This window comes from Ictidomys tridecemlineatus, chromosome 6 (assembly GCF_052094955.1).
Source record: "Ictidomys tridecemlineatus isolate mIctTri1 chromosome 6, mIctTri1.hap1, whole genome shotgun sequence".
NCBI classification, from domain to species: Eukaryota; Metazoa; Chordata; class Mammalia; order Rodentia; family Sciuridae; genus Ictidomys; species Ictidomys tridecemlineatus.
Window position 1 is genome coordinate 18,125,099 of NC_135482.1, and position 24,788 is coordinate 18,149,886.

Sequence of the window (24,788 nt, forward strand, 5' to 3'; positions counted from 1 at the left end):
GGGGCATCAGGGCCCAAGAAGGCTGCAGTGATTGGTCCAGGTCTTCCTTGGGACTGTTTGATAACTTTGTGTCTTGTTCTTTGAGCTTCTTATTTCTTCCCTATGTTTGGCTGCATTTGAATTCCAACTCCTTCCTTTGCTATATGAGAATATAGCAGTTTATCTAATCTAAACTGAGACCACCCCTTTCTACTCCCAAATAACCTTAAAGGGCAGTGATTTCAACATCCTCATGAGGTGGTTGTGACGGCGTAAATACATGAAGTTTCTTGCATAGTCCAGCCATAAAGAAGGTGTTTTGATAAATATTAGCCCCCCCCAGCTCTAGGAAGTCATGCAGTTCTGTGATCATATGCCTTAATCAGGTTACTTTTGCATTTTTTTTCATAGCCTCTAAGTTTAAACTCTGTTATACCTTACTGTCAAATGAACATGCTTTTAATCTGGAGGACTTGTGGGTTTACCATAGGCTCTGTCTGCCCATGCCAATCGATGTGGTTTACACCTGGGTGAATGGCACAGATCTTGAACTACTGAAAGAACTGCAACAGGTCAGAGAACAGATGGAGGAGGAACAGAAAGCAATGAGGTAACATTGATTTTAACAAAACAAAACACATTCCTTTGAGTACAAGGAAGCCTACATTTGAGAGGATAAGGTGACTTTCATACACCATTAAAGATCTGTCTCTGAAACTCACACCAACATGAGACTGAGACAGTCATCCCCTGACCCTTGCTTGGTTCTTGGTGCCTAAGGAGGGCCTAGCCATTACTGCCAGATTCTTGTGTCACTTCCGTGGCCATTTTATGAAGAGATGGCTTGGTCTCCCAGGGGTCTAAAGGTGAGGGAGCCTCCTAAAAGAGCCTTAGTTTTTGTGCTCAGGTGAGTCCCAGAATTTATATTTCCATGAAATTAAGATTTATTATGCAAAAAAAAATAACTTCATATTCTGATAGATTTTTTTCTTTGAAAAGTACAATAGTCCTATAGATTTGTTTTCATCTAAAAGACCGTCAAAAGTATATTTCCTTTTATGAAGACATGGACTGTGAAATTAGAAAGTTTGGTACTTTTTTATTTAATACGTCACTTTGGTCATTTCACTTGCTTTGTCTGGGAAAGGCATAGGGACTTCTGGAGACCCTCGGGATCTGGTGCTGGCTGATGTAACTTCCCCTCTGACTCTTCAGGAGTGTGTGTTGAGATCCTGTCCACTCACTTCTTTATAAATGTATAGTCCAGTTACAGGTCATTAGCACCTTAAAATGCAACAGATTGTGTCCATGTTGGACATTCCCGGTGCATGAAAATGACTGATAGCCTGGTCTCATGTTTTACTAGTAAAATATAAAAGCCTATATTTTATGTGAACTGTCTTGGTTACAATGAATGGGACAGTGCTGTTGATAAAATTTCATTGGCACATATAATTTATTGGCATTATAAATGGTGTACCCATTATTATGCTTCCTACCCGTATGCTAGTCTCAGTGGTATAACCAAGAAAATCAACATTATGAATGAAGTCCATGTTTTTTCAAATTTGGGACTAGCACTACCCCGTGCATATGTGACAAATCATATTTGCTTTTCTAGAGAAATCCTTGGGAAGAACACAACAGAACCAACAAAGAAGAGGTAAGCAGTTTGATTTCTTTGCATTGATAAAAATTGTAAGACTGAAAATGAAATTTCCAGATTTTCACTTGTTTTTGTAGGATGCACAATATTTTATATTTCTAATTATATTTAGTCCCTTCTCTGCTAGTTTTTGACCCCCAAGGTAAATGCATCCATTAGGTGGGAAACAGTGCCATGAAGGATAGGCTGCTTGAGAGCTCTGGTCATTTGGGTTCTAGCCAATTAAAGCCTTATTGTTTTTGGAAGGGTTAGAGTACTACTCACCTGTCTTGGCCTTCTTAAATTCTTATACCCAGTAATTCAATGATAAAGTTTGTATCTATCATTTATTGACATGTTCACTATATATTTTCTTATCTTACACAACTGTCAAACTGTATGTATTTAAGGGCCTGGGAAAGGGATTTTACCCAGTGACAAGTATCAGATATGTATATCTTGCTAGATACATTTGATTTGAATCAGACCTAACTGACTTACTGATTAGCAGAAATTCCTGTTAACTGCCACTTCTCCATTTAACCATCAAACTTTAGAAAAAAAGTTTTAAAGACAATTCTAAGTGTCCTCCATGTTTAATCATCTCTTCCTGTTAATTATGTAGCTTTGTCTCTAAATGTTTTAGTCATTTGCTATTTTTACATTGATACATTATCTTCATGCTTCACCCTTCAGTATAGATGAACACCTGTTTCATATATAACATATGTATATGTTGCCACATTGCTTTTACAAGAACTATTCCCAGGTGGGGTGACACCAGCATGCCTCAGTAGAGCATGTGTATTGGGCCTTACTGTATTACACTAATGCTGAGCTCTCATTTTTAGAGGGGTGCTAATTGAGTAAACAAAAGGTGATTCCTCATTGTTTTCTTCTGCATTTCTTTGATTTTTTTTTTAAGGGAGGTTGAAAAATTTTATATATTGTTTAACTTTGTGAATATTCTAGATAACTTACTTGCCATTTGTTTATTCAAGTAATATATTTGTTTTAGGTATCTTATATTCAGATAGAAATAGCTTATGTAAATTCATGTTAGAACCATGATACATTTGCTTTTTTTTAAACTTTTTTAGAAATTGATGAACCTTTATTTTATTCATTTACTTATTTGTGGTGCTGAGAATCGAACCCAGTGCCTCACATATGCTTGGCAAGCTCTCTACTACTGAGCCACACCCTAGCCCCATACTTTTCCTTTTATTTGCATCTGCCGTAATCTGGCTGGGCACAAAATCACGAGCCACTCACAGTCTTGTAGATTCAAACAGCAATTCTTTATTCCTGAACTCACACGGCTCTCTACAAACAGGTTCTGGGCAAAATCCACGTACTCCACCAGGCTCTAATCAGCAGGATACGCCCTATTCCAGGCAGGGTACACCTTAAACCTGGAACCGCCCTAAACCCAAGGAGCGAGATACTCCCTAAAACCTGATCCACCCTAAACCCAGATCCGCCCTGGTCCTTGAGCAAGGTCACCTTACTCAAGCATACATGCAATGTCACTGCAAATGACCTGAGTCTAAGGCAAGCCCATTTCCACAATGGAGAGTCCTTCCTCTAAGCAACATGGGGTAGGCTGACAAGAAAATTTTGATGCCTCATTCCTACTTGGCAATGGCTCTCAGCATGCATCAGTATAGTGTTACATTCAATGTCTTCAATTGTTTTCTAACTGGAACTGATTAACTATATCCAGTAGCATGACATTCTGTTAATCGGGATCTACCTAGTTCCTGATCATGGGCTTCACTGTAATTTTGAATAGTCTATAAAATGATAATAATAAAATGCTGTAAATCTGTTTGCTTTTGAGTTAGTAAATTTGGGTGGCAATCTTTTTTCAATAATAGGAGTTTGAAAACTTTAGAGTTCAACTTGTTAATTTCATATCACACTTGCTAACTTACTAAGTTTTTATATTCTTAAGATAAAATTCCTCATTTGTTAAAATATAATGATTTTTAAAATATAAGCTGTAGAAAAAATGCCCCAATTTAGTCGTGCCAACAAGCTTTTTGTAGCTGATTAAATTTCAGGAATGTCGTTGTAAGTGTGCTGGTTTTTTCTTGCAGTGAGAAGCAGTTGGAGTGTCTGCTGACGCACTGCATCAAGGTGCCAATGCTCATCCTGGACCCGCCCCTGCCGGCCAACAGCACCTTAAAGGACCTACCATCTCTTTATCCTTCTTTTCATTCTGCCAGCGATATATTCAACATTGCAAAACCAAAAAACCCTTCTACTAATGTCTCAGTGGTTGTTTTTGAAAGCACTAAGGATGGTAAGCTCTTTTTTGTGGATATTTAAAAATCTTATTGTCATTGATGTTTGAATGACAAAATTCACAAAGGCCAGGCCTGGACTTGGCTGGAGGATGGGTTCTGGACATTTAAAGATGTGGTACAGTTTCATGCCAGGAGTTACAATTGTATAAAGGCACTCCCCTTTCATGAGAGCTCAGCCTTCAGTCCTAATCACCTACCAAAGGAAATGATTGGATATCTAAAGATGGAAATGATTCAATTTTAGAGAAGTGTCTGATAAACTAAAAACACACATAGAAGAGCCAAAGAACTGCCATTGTATGGGTTTTGTATGTCATGTCTAATCTCAGAAAAGGATTGTGTATTATTCCATGAAATCCATATTTCTCCATTTTTTGTGCTGAATGCCTGGTGAGGACCTTCAGTCTGGTACTCATCCTTACCTTATCTTTTTTACCCTAAGTTATCCAGAAGGGTTCTCCCCCACTCCCACTATTTAATTCCTGAAGTTTGGCAGAACATACCTGGAGCATTCATAGTTTATATTCTGAAACATCTGGTTACATAGATATTATGGACAAAATGTTTGTGTTTCTTCCAGAATTCACATATTGAAGTCCTGAGCCTCAGCGTGATGTTATTAGGAGGTAGAAGCTTTGGTAGGTGATTAGACATGAAGGCTGAGCCCTCACGAAGACGATGAGTGCCTTCATAAAATTGTAACTCTGAAAAAAAACTGCACCACATCTTTAGATGTCCAGAACCTGTCCTCCCACCTGATCGCTGGGCTGTCAAGCCCAGGCCTGCAACACTTAGTCTAGTTCTCTATCTCTGCTTCTGTCCATGTCGTACTCCCAGTCCAAATCTTTGGAACCATCTTTGCCCCTTTTCTATTTTTTACCTCCATAACTAATAATTAACCTCATCCTATCATTTGCTTTAATTGCAAGTAATTCTTAGATTCATATCTTACTTATCTCATTTCCTCTACCCTGGTCTGCATTCCTTCTCAGATTCCAGTGATAGACTTCTAGCACCCTGTCTGCCTGGGAAGTTCCTCTCTGTCTAGCACATGATTATCAGATAAATGTGAAAATCCTCCACTTGCCACTTTCCTCTTTTTGTGAAGAAAATGCTTTAGTAATTAAATTTGGTTTTCACATGGTATAATCTCCTCCAGGTGTTCAGGATTCAGCTTTCATTTCCTTGACTATGCCTTTGATCCCCCTCTCTGTGTATCACTAGCTGTCAGAGTCCTCTCATTAGGAGTTGCTGGGCCTCTGTGCATCCACACCTCCCTACCTAGTTCCTCTCTTGGCCCATCTCAAGTTCTGCTGCCTCCATGGAGCTCCTGGACTAGAACATTCACAGTGACTTCATTTTTACTTGTCTGTGTCCTGTAGTACTTATAATTAACTCCTAATTTGTTTTTTGATTGCCCGGGAGTTTATGGTATTCTTGTATAATTTCTTCATTGAGCCAAAATGTTACCACTCACCAGTTTGTATTCTGAATGATGTTTAATGAAGTCTGGCTTCCTGGTGCACAAGTTATTTTTAGTTTGGAAGGAAAATTTTAACTTTCCAAGCACATGACTGTCCCCTTTCACACTGTAGATATGTCGCTGAACTCCTTTGTGCTTCAGCAATCACATATTCCATCCCAGAAGTCTGGATCCAGGTCATCTCAGTGGAGTGGTTTTCCCGGGCAAGCTTATACCCTTTGATACATAGGAAATGATTTCTTCCAGGGCAATTCATATTACCTCTGGACTAAACTGGCATTTCCAAACTACTTCCATTTTATATGGCTCAATTTGTACAAGGAAAGCAGGACCATGAATTCAGCAAGAGCTTGTTACTAAGTCCCTGCTATGTGCTGGGTACTGTCCTCTGTGCTGAAGGTGCTACAGTGAACAGATGAGTGAAAGTCTCTGCCCTTATCGAGTTTACTCCCAACAAATGAGTAGATTATGTAGTCCACATAAGATAAATATTGCAGAGAGAAATGGAGTAAGATAGAGGAAGCATCAGACAGGGGATATGGGATGGTAATTTCAAATTGGGTGGTAGGAACAGACATCACTGAAAAGATGATTTTTCAATGAAAACATGAAGATAAGAGAGCCAGCAAAATGAACATTTTCAGCAAGAGTGATCTGGATAAGTGGAAAAACTAGTACAAAGGTCCTGAGGCAGGAATGTGTCTGGCCTGTTTGAAGAGTAAAGTAAGGAGGCCAGTGTGTTTGGAGAGGAGTGGACAGAGATAAGCATAGAGAAGTAATGGGAGTGTGGGGGGAGGTAAAGAATGCAGACCCTCATAGCTACATTGAGGAGTTTGGTTTTATTTAGCTCAGAGTGTAATAGAGGATCATTGGAGGATTTGGGATAGAGGAATAACATAATCTAACTTATATCCCAGAAAGATCAGTTGGATCTTTTTATTTTTACTGCTGTGGTGAAAATAGATTGAGGAGAGGAAAAAATTGTAATGATTCAGGAAAGAGAGAAAGTGGTTAGATCAGGGTGGTGTGATACAGCTGAGAAGAGTTTGGCTTTAGATTCCTGATTTATTTATTTATTTCTATTCTACACTACTCTATTCTATTCTTACAGTGCCCGGGGGTGAGCCCAAGGCCTCACACTTACTAGGCAAGCACCTTACCACAGAGCTACATCCTCAGTTCTGATTCTGGACATTTTTAAGGTCAGTCTCACAGGGTTTCCTGATGAGTTGGTGACAGGAGTCTAAGTGCTTTACTTCTGTTTACAAGCACAAAAATGTAATGGAAATTCAGTAGGGCCATATCATGAACTATCAATTAAACTCCCAAGTCTCTTTAAAAAAGTTATATGCTAATGCTCAAATACATATTTATATTTATGTTTGCATAGTTGGTTTTTGATGCCATGTCTAGATCTTACTTTGTTTGTAGGAGATTTTATTTTGCTAGATTTGATTCATTGCTCTAAGTAGTCAAGAATTGGAGGAATCCTGATTCTGTTATCCAGGATAATAGACTCTGTCAGCTTTGTGTAAATTCACACATTTGACAGACACACCTCTCATATCTTCCAGAACCTTGATCTATCTTCTTCAAGGCAGAACCTTGATGGTAATGACCTCAGAATTCACGTCCTTCAGGTGGTATTATTTATGTTATGATCTACCCAGTTCAGGGTCCAGCCTGAATATCTGTTGTATCTATGAAGTTTGCTTGAGAATACTATTGCAGGTCTGCTGAGCTTACATACTGATACATATCAGATCTGTTAGGAGTCTGATCAACCAGTGTAGCACCCACTATAACCTTGGAGAGAGGGAGAGAGATGTATCTGATAAATTCATTCTCAGCGAAGGCATGCTTTTAATGCCCAGTACTTCCTTTAAAGTCAGTGTATTTCAAAGCTTCTTTTTCCAGGGACTCACTGGAGACTTTTCTAGGATTGACATCTGTCTTGCTAGGCTATAATTTGCAGAACTTACTTTATTTCCCCATCTTGGGGGTCAGATTCAGAGCCTTCTGACCACTCTTCCATTTCCCATGATTCTGAGTATCAACAGCAAATTTGCTGATTCACTTGTGCCCATTACTTTAGAAACCTCCCCTAGTCGGACTATGTTATCCTCACCCCAGTGGAATCTGCTCTATTCAAATTGAATTTTAGAAACTCATCATGAGAAAATTCTCCTCTTAAGGAGCTAAAGGATCTAGTGGTTTCCTGCTGTTCAGATAAATGATGCACCACCTGGTATTCAAGGGCCCCTTTGGTTACCCTTGCTTGCTGGTACATAAGTTGCCAAATATTTTACTCTAGTTGAGCAGTTCTCTTTTTTCTCAAATGTATTCATGTTTGCTCGTATATCTGTGATTTCTGTCATCCTGTCATTTCCTTCTTTGAGATCCAATTTTCTTTCTTTTTTTTTTTTTTGATACCAGGATTGAACTCAGGGGCACTTAACCACTGAGCCACGTCTCCAGCCTGCCCCCTTCCCCTGCTTTTAAAATTCTTTTTTCATTTTAAGACAGGGTCTTACTAAGTTGCTTAGGGCCTTGTTAAGTTGCTGATGCTGACTTTGAACTTCTGATCCTCTTGCCTCAGCCTCCCAAGCTGCTGGGATTACAGGCATGCACCACTGTGTCTTCATCCTTGTTTTGAGGGAGATGTTCCTTCTTTGTGGTGCTGGGGATTGAATCCAGGGCCTTGCTCATGCTAGGCAGGCATTCTACCACTCAGCTACAACCCCAACTGAAGATCCAGTTTAAATTTGATTACTTCCAAACTCAGTCCACATTTCTGCCTGCGTGAATGGCTAGGTAATGAAAATTTAAGGTTTAATTGTACACCAACTTTCATTGTTCCTCCTTTGCTGAATGTGTTAATTTTGTCTTTCCTAACTGCTTTGTTTTTGAGATGATGTATTATGCTCCTTTAATAGCTCTCAAAATGCTTTACACAATGTCCTGCCAGATAACAGTTAAGTATTTGTTAAAAATATGCTTGTTTACTGTATTCTTCATTGTAGTTGAAGATGCCCATGCCGGAGTGTTTAAAGGAAATAGCAGACAGACAGTTTGGAGAGGCTACTTGGTATGCTATTTTAATTCTATTGTATTTTTTGCATTAGACTAGAATAAAAGTGTGAATAATGAAGCTCTTTTCCTTTGAGAACCTTTTTCTCTGAGCCCAGCTTACCAGTGTTAATGAGTGTTGATTTAAGTAATGTCACCATTCTATTTTGATGTTTGTACAATGCAGTAAGCTCTTGATTAGTAAGACCTCTAAGTTTTCACTCAGCTTCTTGATGTGGACAGTGAGTTGTGTTTTTTCCCTCCTTATTTTAGACAACAGATAAAGAAGTCCCTGGGTTAGTGCTGATGCAAGATTTGGCTTTCCTGAGTGGATTTCCACCAACATTCAAGGAAACAAGTCAACTGAAAACAAAACTGCCAGAAAACCTTTCTTCTAAAATAAAACTGGTAAGAACATAGAAAAGGAGCCACTGTCTCATCTAATGCATGACCCTTCTCTGATAACCATTTTGTTCAGAGAATAGCCAAATGATCCTAAGAGACAGAGGGACTCTCTCTTGCCACAGTGTGCTATTGTAAAGGTGGCTTTTGAGAAAAGATCCTCACCCTTGAGTATTAATTTGGCCAAACTCTTAAAAAGAGTCTTGTTTTCTGGTTTGGTTTGCTGGCTTCCCAGATAGCAGTGGGATTCATTTGTTTAACAAATGAGCTCCTACTATGTGTCAGGTGGTGTTACATCCTGTGTGGATACAGCAGTGGGCAAAACAGACACAGAGCCTGATAGCACTGATGACATAAGGAATCGAAGGTCTGGAAGAGGAAAAGGGATCCTAGAAGCAGGAGGGCCACAGAGCCAGCCTGCAAATTTATTAATGCTTTCATTCATGTAGCGATTATGCTTGAGATATTTGGAACATTTGAGAGTGTAGAACTCTGATTCATTAATAGATAATAGAGGACTCCATGTATTTAGAATTTATATTTAATAACTCCTCAGGACTGACCATTGATGCCATTTGTTAAGGTTGACTTCTGAGCCTGGCCTGTGACCTGCGTCTATATGGGTGCCTGTCTAGTTGATCAAGATGCCTACTGTTGTTTCTGAAATGTTCCATGTTGTAAAACTTGAGTGTCTTTTCTCTCAGAGGGCATAAAATCCCTGGCATAAATAACTTCTTAGGCTTTGGTTTTCTTGGGTTTTATGAAGAAACACTCTTTGAGTTCCACCACTGAATTTAACTTCCTTGATTCTGACTTCTTCCTCTTTTTACATGTCATTTGACTGTTTATAGGTGGGAGGATGAAAATGAGCTAGTGGGGTGGGGGAGCTATGACTAAGGGAGTTTTTTGATCCCTGTCTTAACTATGTTTTTATACTCTCCACAAAATTCCCTTAACTTGCTTCTTTTTCCCCCCACCTGTGTTTCACTGTCTTAAGAATTTATAATATTTTTATAATATAATGGCAATATGAATGACATTTGTAATTTTTTTATATTTTACTCCATGACTTTCTTTATTATACTTTAAAATATGGTAGTGCTTAGCTGTATTAGGATTTTGCTCTTAATATGCAGTTATTTTGAAATAGTTATTACATCTCTACTCCTGAGTTATTTTTGATTTGGGCCAAAAACAAACAAAACATAGATTTGCTTTCATTTTAGCCACATCACTTCTTGGCTTTCTTAGCTATTAGTTCTAGAATTATAGACACATGTACATCTGTACTTTTGACTGTCTACTCAGTTTCTCATTCAGAAAGAATGATATCCTTGGTTCTATTTAATAATTTCAACTGTAATAAATTTTTAAAGAAAGAATGTTTCTTTTGCTTCTCCATCCTCCACTCTGGTTGGAATCCCACATCTCCAGACCTGCTGCAGCCTCTTACTAGTACTTACTGTTTTTGATGTGTCTATTGATAGGCAGGTGTGTGCTGCCAGAGAATGCCAGTCCCAAGGTGTGGTGGACCCTATGTATACTATTCTGGGATGGCGTGATGTGGTGTCTGCAGGTAGAGGTAGTGAAGAGTAGTAACTTGCGTATCAGCAAGCTTCCCATATGGTAAGAACTGCTCTCCACAGCTCATTCACCCAGCTGGAGAGCTGTTGGATTTCTGGGCTTGTCCTCGTGGAGGCCAGAGCATCACAGTAATCATCCATAAGGATTGCTGCAGGTTGCTTTGGTAATTCCAGCATCTGACCACCTTCAGGGACTAGGACTTTTAGTCTTGAGAAGCTATAGAGAAAACGAGAACGAGGAAGAACAGATGGATGTCAGCATTTGAGCCATATTTTCAAGCCTTTCTCTTTTCTTAGGTTCTACCTGTGACTTTATTATGGGTCGTCTGAAAGTGAAGTTTCCTATCAGGGGTTCTCAGTCCATTTAGATAGTAAGCTTTTATTAAATTCATCCTATGAATTTAATAAAAGAGGCTACGTTAAGAATAACTGAATGGATAAAAGCAGTTATATTAGCATATGATCAGTTCTGAATAAGAGTTTGTACAAAATGCTGTCAGAATGCTGGGTTTTAGGCATCCTGGGGTATGGCAGGCTTTGCAGAATGGGAAGCAGTTTAGCTTGGCCCTGAACAGACAGAACATCTGCTCTCCAGCAGAGAAAGGAATGACTGTTCTAAGTAAAGGGGACTCCTGAACAATAGGGCTGAGGCTTGGATATAAATGGTGTTTTCAGGGAATCCAGGCAGCAGTTCCTAGAGATCAGAGCATAGACAGGAGATGAGGGTGGGAAGATAGGTGAGACCAGAATGAGAAAGGTCTCCTTTAAGGAGCCTGGACCTTTTCCTGGAGGCAGGAGGAGGGCAGAGTCTGGTCTCTTTCTAGGGAACATAGTAGGGGCAGGTGTGGCAGGTGTTAGACAGGGAGAGGCTAGAAGCAGGAAACCAGTTCAGCCACTGCTGCTATAGCCCAGCAAGACATTTCTGTTCAAGTACCTTGGTACTGAAACGCCAGGGATGGGAATGGCTCCAGAAACATCAGAGAGACACCTGACATTACATGGTAACTGTGATGAAGCTGTAGGGGAAAGGGAAGGAGAGGGAAAGTGGAAGTGGATATTTTTAGTGGAGATAGAAGTGATGACACTAACCATCCTCTGAGCTATGGTAGAGACGCGAGATTTTGGATGGAAGCCTGGAACTCGGTTTAGGGTGTGTTGGGTTAGAGGTACATGTGGCATGTGTGAGGAAAGCCCCTTAGGTGTTAGACTTCAGGATTTAAACAGCTGCATCACTTTGCCTTCCTAGGCTCCTCTAAGAGGCTTGTGCTGAGGACCATGGCTTAGGTCTGCCCCAAAACTCTAATCAGGTCATGAGCATCTCAGGACAAGCACTGCCCTGTTCATCTTTGTATGCTTGAACAGATTACCGGACACTTAGGGACCACTCTAGAAATGCTTGTTGAAATTAGGATGGTGGCTCATGCCTATAATCCCAGTGTCTCAGGAGACTGAGGCAGAAGATAGCAAATTGAAGGCCAGCCTCAGCAACTTAGCAAGACCCTGTCTCAAAACAAAATAAGAAGGATAGGGCCAGGTGTGGTGGTGCTTGCCTGGAGTCCCAGTAGCCTCGGAGGCTGAGGCAAGAGAATTGCAAATTCAATCCAGCCTCAGCAATTTAGCAAGGCTGTAAGCAACCTAGTGAGACCCTGTCTTGAAATAAAAAATAAAAAGGGTCAGGGATGTGGCTCAGTAGTTAAACGCCCTGGTACCAAAAAAATAAAAAATAAAAAGAATGTCAGGGCATGCAGCTCACTGCTGGAGCACCACTAAAAAATCCATAACCATAAACACACATGTACAGTGACTTGGAACATAAAGGGAATTCTTTTCAGGACTATGATTTTTCACATGTGCCACTCTAGGTTTTTGGTACCAGAAATGAGCCTGTATACTAACTTGTTGCATATATCCTTTATATAGCCTGTTTAAAGGAAAACCTACATATTTTTCCCCTTTAGGAGAGGACATAGGATTTGAAAATGCTTTAATTTGGGCTGGGATGTGGCTCAAGCGGTAGCGCGCTCGCCTGGCATGCGTGCGGCCCGGGTTCGATCCTCAGCACCACATACCAACAAGGATGTTGTGTCCACCGAGAACTAAATAAATAAATAAATAAATAAATATTAAAAAAAAAAAGAAAATGCTTTAATTTCTAATAAAATGGGTTTGAATTCATAAAACTTCTCTGTCAACTCTAGTCTTATAAATCAAGCTTTTTTTTTTTTTTTTTTTTTTTAAGTCAGAGGCTTTCTAGTTTGGGGTGAGCCCTTGCATGATTCAGTTAATTTATCTGTAGAATTTTTGTGTGTGATGGCACAAAATTAGCCTTTTAATAATTATCCATTTGTCTTTATTTTCAGGTCACTCAAAATTGTGTTTTCAGACATGTTGATTCGTGATGGGTTATTTTTTCATTCATTTTTTGGTTAGTGAATTTTTTTTCTCCCCCCCCCCTTTTTTTTGGGGGGGGTACTAGAGATTGAACCCAAGGGCTCTTAACCACTGAGCCACATCCCCAGCCCTTTTTTATATTTTATTTAGAGACAGAGTCTCACTGAGTTGCTTAGTGCCTTGTTTTTGCTGAGGCTGGCTTTGAACTCGTGATCCTCCTGCTTCAGCCTATGAGTCCCTGGGATTACAGACATGCACCACTGCACCTGGCTTTTCTCCTTTTTTACCATATGAAAACAAGTTGGAATTCTTCCTAAATTTCTCAAGGAAATGCTTACATAATGCCAATTCAATGATAGAGGTTGCTGAGCGAGTATGCAAAAGGAGTGGGAGGATACTGACCCTGTCCTCAAGTATTTAGAATTACATTCTGAAGCAGAATGTGGCTATGCCAGGTCCTTGAAGACTGGGTAAGTGGCATAGGCAAGAGGGACCTCAGTCAGGGTGGGAATAAATAGCATAACGTCTTACTTGGACTCTGCACCCTTGGCGTTCTATTCAGAGCCTATTTAAGTTCACCCTATTTAAGTTACACAAGTTGAACATCCCTAATCTAAAAATCCAAAATCTGAAATGTTCTAGTATCCATAATAACTTCATAAGCCCCAATATGACATCACACATGGAAAATTTCTTAACTGTGTAAAACTTGTGTTTCATGCACAAAATTTAAAATATTGTATGAAATTACCTTCAGGCTATGGAGAGAAGGTATACATGAAACATAAATGAATCTCATGTTTAAACTTGAGTCCCATTCCCAATCTATCTCCTTATGTAAATGCAAATATTCCAAAATTTTAAAAAATCTAAAATCTGTAACATTTCTGGTCCCAAGAATTTTAGATAAGGACTGCTCAACCTGTACTATTGTTCTTATGACCTTTTGTTTGTGATTCTCTGGAACCATTTTATGTACCTGCTCTTTTACAACATGGTGCCCTTTCTTTTGGTTTTATTTCATCACTAGAGGGGATCAACCAACTCTGGAGTTGACTTTAGTTTTAGAAAACCACAGGACATATTAAGACCCAGTGGCCTTGAGTTGTCAAATCACTGAAAGGTGCTAATTTGTTTTTTAGTTGGTGTTGGCAGAAATGTTTTTCCCCTAAAGGGTTCTTACTTGCTTTAAGATTAAATTATTTCAAAATAAAAATAGGTTAGATCTTCTGAATTTTTGAGCCCTTTAAAATTGTTGTGGACCCAATATGGGATAGCCTTTACCATCCTTGGGGATTTGTACGTTCTCCTTGACCTTTGTACTGGTGACAGTTTGGGCCTGATACAGCTGTCATGTAACAGACTGTCCCGTGCATTATAGATGTTCAGCAGCATCCTAGATCTGTCCTCTAGTTGCCAGTAGCACTTCCACTCCTAGTTTTTGACAACCAGAAATGTCTCTAGATATTGCCAAAAGTTTCCATGGAGGCAGAATTGCCCCTGATTGAAACTATCCCAGATATAGTATTTGCAGATACACAATTGTTTAGACCGGTGGTTAGTACAGCCTTCTGCTGCAGTCCCGCTGCAGCAAAATAACGGGGGTGGGGTGTGTGTGTGTGTGTGTGTGTGTGTGTGTGACGAACAACTTGTGTCCGTTGATACAGCAGGAGTGGAAGCCATTTATTGTAGGACAGGAGGGGTATATATACATTCCACACAGCTTATCTTAATTAACATAAACTAAATACAGCAGTTAACCAATAAGAAATCTCCACATTTAATGGCTCCCTGGCGCCACCTCATAAACCACTCCCCCTGGCAAAATGCCAGGCGCCATCCAGACTTGTTTACAGACCCTAACATTTGCCAGGTGCCATCCTGACTTGTTTACAGACTCTTAACAGCCTTCCTTTTAGGCATTTATATATGATCAGTTTGAAATAACTTTGCAAAGAAATTATTTTTTGCAAAATTTGTGAAAAGAAATGATTTTTAAGTAAGGTCTACCTTAACACATGACTATTTTGTGTGCCTTAAGGGGTGAGTTCTCTTCTGCATTCATTACTTTTGGTTGACTTTAAAAACATGCATTCATACTCTTTTTTTTTTTGTTGGCTGTTATTATTTTTTAAGCCAAAATCTAAATGTGAGATACTATGCTAAGAACAGTGGAACTATTTAATTAGAATAACTTCACAAAACCAGTATTTTTATTTTTCCATGTTTGTACACTTATGACATTAATAAACACCAGTCTTTCCTTGATAGTTTGTCATCACTTAAAAGAACTGAGAAGTGAAGATTTCTTACATTTTTTTAAATCCTTATATTTCATGACTTGGTCAGTATAATCCTGAATTTAAGTTTGTGAAAGAATACCTCTCTAATTCTTTTCTCTTCCCTGTCCTATTTCATACAGTAAACCCAATGTAAAGTGTTAGATTTGGTTCCCGTATACCCACACATATATAGATAGATTCTGGAAGTTGTCCGTGAGCGGTCAAGTCCTTGGCATCTGGTTTCCATGTCCATTACTCCTCTGAAGGCACTTGGCACTGACCTGCTTATTACCTAGCCCCTTAATTTTGGTTTCTCACCCCTTAATTTTGGTCTCCATTATTTATCTTTAGACGTATACCAGGATTCAGCATTTTTCTTGGAACTATTTTTTTCTTATTGCAAAGAAATGATTTTTGCAAAATTTATAAAAAGAAATGCAGTAATTCTTCTTGCTGCTATTATAGGTTGCCCAGGTCCTGTCCTGGACCATCATTTTGTTTCATCTCTCTCAATCTTTCCTCACTTCTTCCTGGCTCACCTCTTCCTGGATTTATCTAAAGTGAATCTAGGAAGATGCCTATACCTGGAATCCTACACTATGATCCTTACATTTGGACTTAAGGTATGCCCATCCTGCTGCTCTAGGTGATGTAACAGTAGCAAACACTCCCAAATCTCATTGGCTCAAACATAACAGCTCATTTTGCAGTCCTGCTACCTCTCCTTAAGAGTCTGTAGTGGGGGGTGTGGAGGTTGTTTGCTGTGAGAAACTTATAATTTAATTTAAAGAATTTAGATAAATGTAAAATTCAAAGTAAGAAGCGATCTATGGAGGCAGTTGCCCACAATTGACCAAGCATAGGACTCCAGCCTCTGCCACCAAGTACAACTCTTCTGCCTCACCCACCTCCTGTCCCTTCTCTGGCAGAAGTAACAAAGATATGTGGGATTGGGCTGCCACCTCGTGGTGGCAGAGGAACCCTTTCACCATTCACAACTTGCTTAATTGCAGTGGCAGAAAATCTTTCTCTCACATATAAATATTCCCTTGAAGCCTTACTCTTTATCTCCAATCCACTTTTGTACAGTTACCATGGGAAAACCTCTTCTTGATCTTTTAGTGTATATGTTATTAGAAATCAGCCCTTGATATATATATATATATATATATATATATATATATATATATATATATACTTTCTGGTTGCCACGAGCTGAGCTACTTTCCTCTGACACACCCTTCTGCCATGATGTTCTGCCTCACCACAAGCCCATACAATGGAGTTGGCCAAGCACAAACTAACCTCTGAATATATGAGCTTAGAATAAGACTTTTATTCTCCTAAAAAAAAAAAAAATAGAAAAAGAAAATGAATATAAGCTGTGAAATCAAACAAGATGTAATTTAATACTAGTGTTATGGCAAGATTGCTGTAAATCATCAAGTTGATCTTAAAGCAGGAAATGGAAACTTTATTTACCAGCAGGGGGTCCAGATCCACCAGCTGGTGTGCCATGGGGCAGGCTACTAGTCTACACCCTTTGACTCCCTCCTGGGGTTTGAGTCCACCTTTATAGTGCAAAACCACATTAATCATAAGTGGCTGTTGCTATGATTCAAAACCATAAACAAACATGAGATCTAAAATAAGAAGAAGGAGATGTGGGTCAAAATGACCCTAGTTGAATATAAGTTAAAGAATGGTTACTAAAGTCTAGTGACAGTGTACATTATCTAGGAAAAATGGGATCCAAAGAAAGAACAATTTTACATTGTATAAGAATTGCCATTTTGTGTTGGCAAACATGCTATGCTAAGCAACTATTGATGGGTCCAGAAGTGGGGTGTGGGGTGTTCCCATGGGAGAAGCGTTTCTTACATGACATGGAGTCCCAGGGCAAAATGGAGAATATTTTATGGGCCATGTAGCCTGGCCCATAACCCTAGGAATTCCTGAATCTTCTGTTAGAACCCATAGGTGTTAGAATTCTATTCTGACGTCCCTTTCACAATTTCTAAAATTTTCTTTTCCTCTATGTGAGGAGTAAAAAAGATTTTTTCGTTTCTTTTCCAAAAAACTTTCTTCATACCTTAATGGCTAGTATTGGAATAGGAGTGTATTTTGTTTTGTTTTCTTTGTCTTAAAATGGAATCCCCAACCTTTCAGTTGTAGTTACATAGTTACATGATGACCTGGGAGCCTGTCTGCAGCAGAGCTAGTGAGTGTTACATAAGATTTAGTAGAGGTGTTGCTCCTGCTTCCCTTTCCAGCCAGGCTTTGCAATTTCTTCCCTCTGGACCTGGTTAGAGATCACCTAAACTACCTAGTATAGTGAAGGAGCCATGATCTTGTCCCTTGGTATGAGAATGTGCAGGTTCTATTCCTAGAGCACAGCCTCTCCAGCAGCTCTTCCCTGCCCCAACCAGCCTGCCAGATACCTGCTTCTTGTCACAGCCCCTGTAGAGCCCACCCATGCGATGCTAAGTGTCTGATAGCGTGTGTTGCTAGTCTGTTGAGTAGTCGTCCTCCATGCCAGTGTGACTCACAGACCAGCCTGTAACATCAGCAGAAGCCTAAGTAAGTGATGCACTCTACTCTAGGAGCCGAGTTTGACCCCTCAGGTATGGCACTTGCTAAGCACCCAGGCCATGTCTGGCATACAGTGAGTGCCCAGCCAGTGGTAGAAACTGAAATGAAAATGTTGTCATCAAGTTAAAATCTAAGGGTGTTAGGCAGTAGTTTCACTGATTTTTTTTTAAACTTTAATATCATTGCACTTTGACATCTCTTTTATATACAGTTTCTGAAACAGTGGTTCTCTCCGATAAGCCAGTGCCTAGGTGGAAAAACCAATGCCACCGTGAACCAGTGTTCAGCAGTCAGTGGCATTGGATCTGGTCCGAAGTCAGGGAGCAAGGTGGATGCACTGTTACACCTTGGAAATATATTAGTGTCAGATCCTTTTCTAGATTTTAAATTCATCTTAATGTTAAAAATCTACAAATTTTAGAATGTGAAATTTCAGAATAACTTTCCAAAATAAAAGCAATTTAGATAGAAAAGATTAGGATAAATGTATTTTTCCCAATTAATTTAAAATTAATTTGGAGTATTGTTACTGTATTGAGACTAGAATAGTGATTATTTTCACTGCAGGGAGCCCTCAGAAGGGCCATGGGAGAAGGAGCAGGGAGGCTGGCCGGGCAGTTCCCGAACAGGCTAATATTCTCCCTTTGTGGCTTGCCTCCCATTTCCCACACCCTACACTGAGGCAGGGTGAAGACAGCAGTGACAGCAGTGAAAGCCGAATTCTATGAGTGTTTAATCTATGCCAGGAACCGTCAGGGTAAAAAAAGTAATCAGACAGGAAGGCAGTACTTACGTGTGCTCGAGCACACATCTACTCCTGCACAATTGGTAGTACAAGTTAGCAGCCTGCATTATAAAAAGGGAGAAAGACATGGAATTCTAACTGCAGCCTCTGGTTTTTTGGTCTCCATAAATTCAGGAAATTGTTCAGAACATGCTAAGTATACTCACATAGCACATATAGAATTCAGAATGAGCCCATAATGATTTGTGTTTGCTTCTATTTTATAAATTAACAAAGAACTGATGTCAGAAGAGCTAGTTTAGCCAAAGGATTTTGCTGTCCTAGATTCATGGTTTTCATCCCCTCCCTGTTTTCTGATCTGAAAGTCTCTTTTTGTAGGAAATTCTATGGCACAGTCAGAACATAAAGCAGATAAAGGGTGGGATGTACTCTGAAGTGGGTGGAGAAGCCTGTTTATAAAACTAGCTGATGATTACCGTATTCCCTCTTAGATTTGTGATTGTTCCACAAGCTTGGCCCCAGAAGATAGTTTTTCTACAGGCAGCCCTGCCAAAGATTACAGGGGAAGATTAAGGGGGTTTCCTCCTTGAGGTTCAATTTTCTTGTGTGTATCTCTTCTTCTTCTTCTTCTTCTTCTTTTTTTTTTAATAGTTGCAGTTGTATTCAGAGGCTAGTGTGGCCCTTCTAAAACTGAATAATCCCAAGGGTTTCCAAGAACTAAATAAGCAAACTAAGAAGAATATGACCATCGATGGGAAAGAACTGACCATAAGTCCTGCATATTTATTATGGGATCTGAGTGCCATCAGCCAGGTAAGGAAGGCAAAGATTCTTTACAACTCAAATAAAGGGTTTCTATTAGAAGGAAGAGAACTTACAGAGAAGTGAGTTGATTGGAACTTTTCTAATTTTCCAGTCCCTGCCATTGATTTAAGATCAATTGAAGTGACCTAGAATTATATCTATAAACCTTTTTATAAAGTGTGATAAAGAAATGTTATATCTTCAAGTTTTGTTTTTATTTTCGTTTTTGTTTGTTAATATTACTGAGTCTTTTACATTTTTTATAATATTCTAAATTAGGATTCTGTAACAGTTTGGATATGAGGTGTCCCCAAAAAGTTCATGTTGGTCAGTGCACGGTTTTTCAGAGGAGAAATGATAAGATTATGGGCTATAAGCTAATCAATGAATTAATCCATTTGTTGGATTAATGATTCGGAAGGACTGCTACACTGGGAAGTAACTATAAGCAGGTGGGGGTAGCTGGAGAAATAGGTCTCTGAGGACATGCCCTTGGGGACTATATCTTGTTCCCCGGCCCCTCTTCTTTCTCTGTTTTCTGGCTACTGTGAATTGAACAACTTTCTTCCCCTATACCCTCTGCCTTGATGCTCTGCCTCACTTCAGGCCTGGAGCTATGGAGTTGGCAACTGTGTACTAAGCCTCTGAAACCTTAGTCAAAATAAACTTTCCTTTTTCTAAATTGTTCTTATCAGAGATTTTAGTCTCCATGACAAAAAGATGACAAACACTGATTCCATCTTTTTTTTTTTTTTCCATATTTGAGATTAAACCCAGGGGCTTAACCTCTGAGTCACATCCCCAGCCACATTCCCAACCGTTTTTTATATTTTATTTATAGACAGGGTCTCACTAAATTGCATAGGGCTTCGATAAGTTGCTGAGGTTGGCTTTGAACTTGCAATCCCCTTGCTTCAGCCTCCCAAGTCACTTGGTATTGAAGGCATATGCCATTACGCCCAGCCACAGATTCTGTCTTTGAAAGTCATCCAGAGCACCCTGAATTCAGAGGGCAGAGGGCAGAGACAAGGAGGAGGAGGAGGTATGATTTAAGGGGTACTTCACATTTTATGTGTCCTTTGTTTCTCTCAGTCCAAGCAGGACGAGGATGTTTCTGCCAGCCGATTTGAAGATAATGAAGAGCTGAGGTACTCGTTGCGGTCCATCGAGAGGCATGCACCGTGGGTTCGGAATATTTTCATTGTCACCAATGGGCAGATTCCATCCTGGCTGAACCTTGACAATCCTCGAGTGAAAATAGTGACACACCAGGTACAGGACTTTCCCATTCTCTCCTTGTAATGTGGTGTAGGAATCTCAGAGTCTCATTCCTTCTACTCCTCTCACCTTCATGTCCACCTTTTAAACTCTTTTCTTCCCTTCCTTTCCATCAGCCAGTCCAAACCAGAACAATTCAAATTCACCCCTTCTCTCCTTTTTTTTTTTCTTCCTTTTTTGTTGTTTGGTTTTTCTGTTAAAAGGATGTTTTTCGAAATTTGAGCCACTTGCCTACCTTTAGTTCACCTGCTATTGAAAGTCACATTCATCGCATCGAAGGACTGTCTCAGAAATTTATTTACCTAAATGATGACGTCATGTTTGGGAAGGATGTCTGGCCAGATGATTTCTATAGTCACTCCAAGGGTCAAAAGGTGAGTGTCTAAGAGGAGGGGATGCCGAGGCTGGAAGTCACTGTGTGTATTTCTATACTCAAAGTAAACAAATAAGTATTCAAATGAGTCAACAATTGAGTAAAATAGCTACTATAGGAAATTTGCTTCCCTGCATTCTGGGATACCCAGGACCCATTCTTCCCCTTGCCATAGGAAATAAAATTGTAATTAGTGTCAGCAAAAGGAAAGTGAGGTCTGGTGCCTGGCTCCAACAGTCTCAGAGACTGAGACAGGAGGATTGCATGTTTAAAGCCAGCCTCAGCAACTTAGTGAGGCACTAAGAATTTAGCAAGACCCTGTCTCAAAATAAAAAAAGTATAAAGGGCTGGGGATGTGGCTTAATAGTTAAGCATTCCTGGGATCAATTCCCAGTACCCAAAGAACAACAATAAGAAAAAACAGAAAAGTAAAAAAAAAAAAACGAAAGTTAGCTCAAATTTGCACTTCAGGCTGTGGAAGAAATTTTGTTTTGAGGCAGCCTGTTTCCATCTGGCTTTGCTGAGAGGTGGGATGGAAAGGTGAAGTGAGAGCACAGACATAGGGGCCAACTGTTTAGGACCACACTGGACAGTGACTTGGCCAAGGGAAGTTTTCCATCTGCCTGGTAGGGAAAAATACAAACACCCCCATAGCATTGTTAGAAGGATGTAGTGATAATTTAGAGACTTATCACTCTAGTCTTGAGTTATAAAACTATATTTTAGTCGGCTTTTTTTCATCACTGCCACCAAAAGATCTGACAAGAACAATTAGAGGAGAGAAGGCTTATTCAGCTCATTGTTTCAGAGGTCTCAATCCACAGACAGCCACCTCTGGACCCAGGTGGAAGTAGAACATCATAGCGAAAGAGTGGTAGAGCAAAGCAGCTCAGGACATGGCAACAAGGGGGCAGAGAGAGAGCTCTGCTTACCAGGGACAAAATATAAACACCAAAGGCACACCCCAGTGATCCACCTCCTCTAGTCACAGCCTACCTATCTACAGTCACCACTCCGTTCATCTATATTAGTGGCTTAATCCACCAATTAGGTTACAACTCTCCCAATCCAATCATTTCACCCCTAAACTTTCTCACATTGTCTCACACATGAGCTTTTGGAGGACACCTCATTTCCAAACCACAACACTCCACAACTCTAAATGCTAATAGCAAAAAGTTCCTTTGTTGATGTTTATGCCTCCCACCTGCTCCTTCTCCTGTGTCTCCCACCTGCTCCTTTTCCTGTGTCCCTGTCCACGTGCCTCGTCTGCATTAAATTGTAGGGATCCAAATTTGAATTTGTATATTAATGGGGACAAGTACAAAATCAGTGACTGTGTGCAGAGCTTTTGATGCTGACAGGCATGTCCGTGCTGAGGAACATGAGCCCAGGAGGTTTAAATCAGTTGGAATGAGGGACAGCTCCCATCTGAATGGACATGTATTTTGAAGAATAAGCAAGTGTTAGTTTAGGTGAAGAAAGACATCCCAAATGGATGGAGTGACAAAGTTGCAGAAACTTTAAAGTGGGAGTATATTTTTAAAATGGTTTTAATTTTCAAAATAACCATATACCTTATCACTCATTTTGGGAGCTCAGAGTGCTGTGCTGGTTCATTTTTCACACGGCCTTATACATGGAGGTAAAGGATACTGAGAGTCTATCTATTCCTTCTCTCCTCATTGAGTCTAAATTATCCTTAAATACACTTAGGAGTTACTGATGGCTGTCACAGAGAAACATTGATTCTTGTCACACTTCCCACCTATTGTGGCATATTTTTGTACTCACAATTAAGTCTGACATGATGCTATTTTATTTCAAAGTAGATTACAGGAGCATGGTGTGAGAAACTAGTCTATGTGTTGAGCCCTGGTCTGCTTTTTTTGAGTAATGGAAAGGAGTGAATGTGCTCAGCACCAACACCACAGCAAGGTGCTCTGGGACAGGCCAGCTGAACACAAGCATGAAGTGGACAGTTAGGCCTTGGAAAATTCAGCCTTTTGAGAGGAATAGATTAAAAAAAAAAAGGAATTTTAATTCAAAGTAAAAAGTGTCATAAATCACTTATTTTCTATTTGGTTTTGTCATAGGTTTATCTGACATGGCCTGTGCCAAACTGTGCCGAGGGCTGCCCAGGTTCCTGGATTAAAGATGGCTATTGTGACAAGGCTTGTAATAATTCAGCCTGTGACTGGGATGGTGGTGATTGTACTGGTAAGGATGTGTTAAAATGTGATTATTTTTCATGTTTACAAAAAAAAAATGTATTTTCATTCTAATCAAATTGAAGATATGCTATAGACTTAAGTCATATATTTGAAATAGTCAGTGATCCCTAGACCAGGGATTGAACCCAGAGGCGCTTAACCACTAAGCCACATCCCCTGCCCTTTTTATTTATTTTTTTGTTTTGTTTTGAAGTAGGGTCTTGGTAAGTTGCTTAATGACTCACTAGGTTGCTGAGGCTAGCTTTGAACTTGGGATCCTCCTGCCTTAGCCTCCTGAGTCACTGGGATTATAGGTGTGTGCCACCATGTCCGGTGGTGATCCATAGACTCACAATCTCATGGTGGCCTAGTTTATTCCTATTATCCATTATTGAGGGCACTTTCCAATATTTATCCTGCACTTGAAAATGCCTTTTCTTATTACTTAAAATATGAAAACCTAGAGTACTATAAACCCAAGAACAAAATAATTCTGAGTCATCTCATGGGAATTCATGATTAGGAGCTTTTACCAACAGATTGCAACAGGTCTGGAATAATTGAAGAGATGCCTCTTTTCTTCCCTTCTCATATACTCATATTTGGACTTGTTGATAATAACAGTTTTTAAAATTTATTTACCACCTTACAATAAAGTGTTAAATTTATAGAGCATTATTCATTATCTACTTGAATTTCTTGGTCAACTAAGAAAAAGTGTGTTTGTGTACAGATAGGATCATCTTCGTGTTCCTTAGGAGGGAACACATTTGGAAGTTTGTTGACTATTTGAGGAAACAAAGCTTCAAATTGTGTTTCAGTCAGATCTGCCAGGCATACTTAAAAAATTTTTTTTTATTTGTTTTAATGTTAGAATCAGGCATAGTTTTGAAAACACAAAGCAACTATATAGGGAGAGAACACAAATGTTCAAAGTAGATGTATGCTGGCCAGAGCCTCTGTCCCTAGTAGAACATTAACATTCAGTAGAAGAGGTCATTATTCGTGCTCAGACATGTTCTTATGCAGTTTTGGTAGTCATGGCTTTTGAAATAATCTCTTCCTTTTCTCCTTGTCTACATACGTGCACACACACATGCATGCATGCACACATGAGTCCTATAGCACTGTCAAGTGATGCTCCCTGTTCAGTTGTATTTTTTTTTTTAAGATACATTTTGATGGCAAAACTAGACCTGGTTGTGAAATGAAATTATAAAAATGCCTAGGGAATTGGTCAGTTCCCCTTTCTTCTCCCAGCCTTTCTCCAGGAAGTCTAATTAACCCTGGGTCCCTACCTTTTGGATTGTAAATAACTGCCCTAGAAGTCTGACCACTCCTTCTTCAAATGTAACAGATGCCTGTGATGTCAGAGATGTAGCACAAGGCCTTCAGTTTTAAAAAGAGGGAAAAAAAGGAAAAAGCCCCAATAATAGGATGAGTCTAAGATGACAGCAAATAACTTATCATTGTTGTGAGAAACCATGGATCAGGGCTCAGAATTTGGAGTTTTGTTTTCCTCTGGGCCCAATGGCATAAAACAAAGTTTGGAGTTCTCTTCTCTGAATGCTGCTTGCTGCTTCTCCACCAGTCTGTTTTGTGCAACAACGTGAAATCTACTCAAGAATGTGGTGAAA

The 24,788-nt window shown here is 39.6% G+C and overlaps 1 protein-coding gene across 2 annotated transcripts in view; it reads left to right on the top strand.

Moving 5' to 3' along the window:
• The window catches only part of Gnptab (N-acetylglucosamine-1-phosphate transferase subunits alpha and beta), a 75,917-nt gene that overhangs the window by 30,111 nt on the left and 21,018 nt on the right, over nt 1-24,788 (top strand). For both annotated transcript variants that reach the window (XM_005322360.5, XM_013357273.4), the window contains exons 3-11: nt 470-589; nt 1,601-1,642; nt 3,727-3,932; nt 8,443-8,507; nt 8,762-8,896; nt 19,135-19,296; nt 20,380-20,559; nt 20,769-20,939; nt 23,035-23,158. In XM_005322360.5, the coding sequence (XP_005322417.2) occupies nt 470-589; nt 1,601-1,642; nt 3,727-3,932; nt 8,443-8,507; nt 8,762-8,896; nt 19,135-19,296; nt 20,380-20,559; nt 20,769-20,939; nt 23,035-23,158 (1,205 nt within the window). The remainder of the gene's footprint in view (nt 1-469; nt 590-1,600; nt 1,643-3,726; nt 3,933-8,442; nt 8,508-8,761; nt 8,897-19,134; nt 19,297-20,379; nt 20,560-20,768; nt 20,940-23,034; nt 23,159-24,788) is intronic.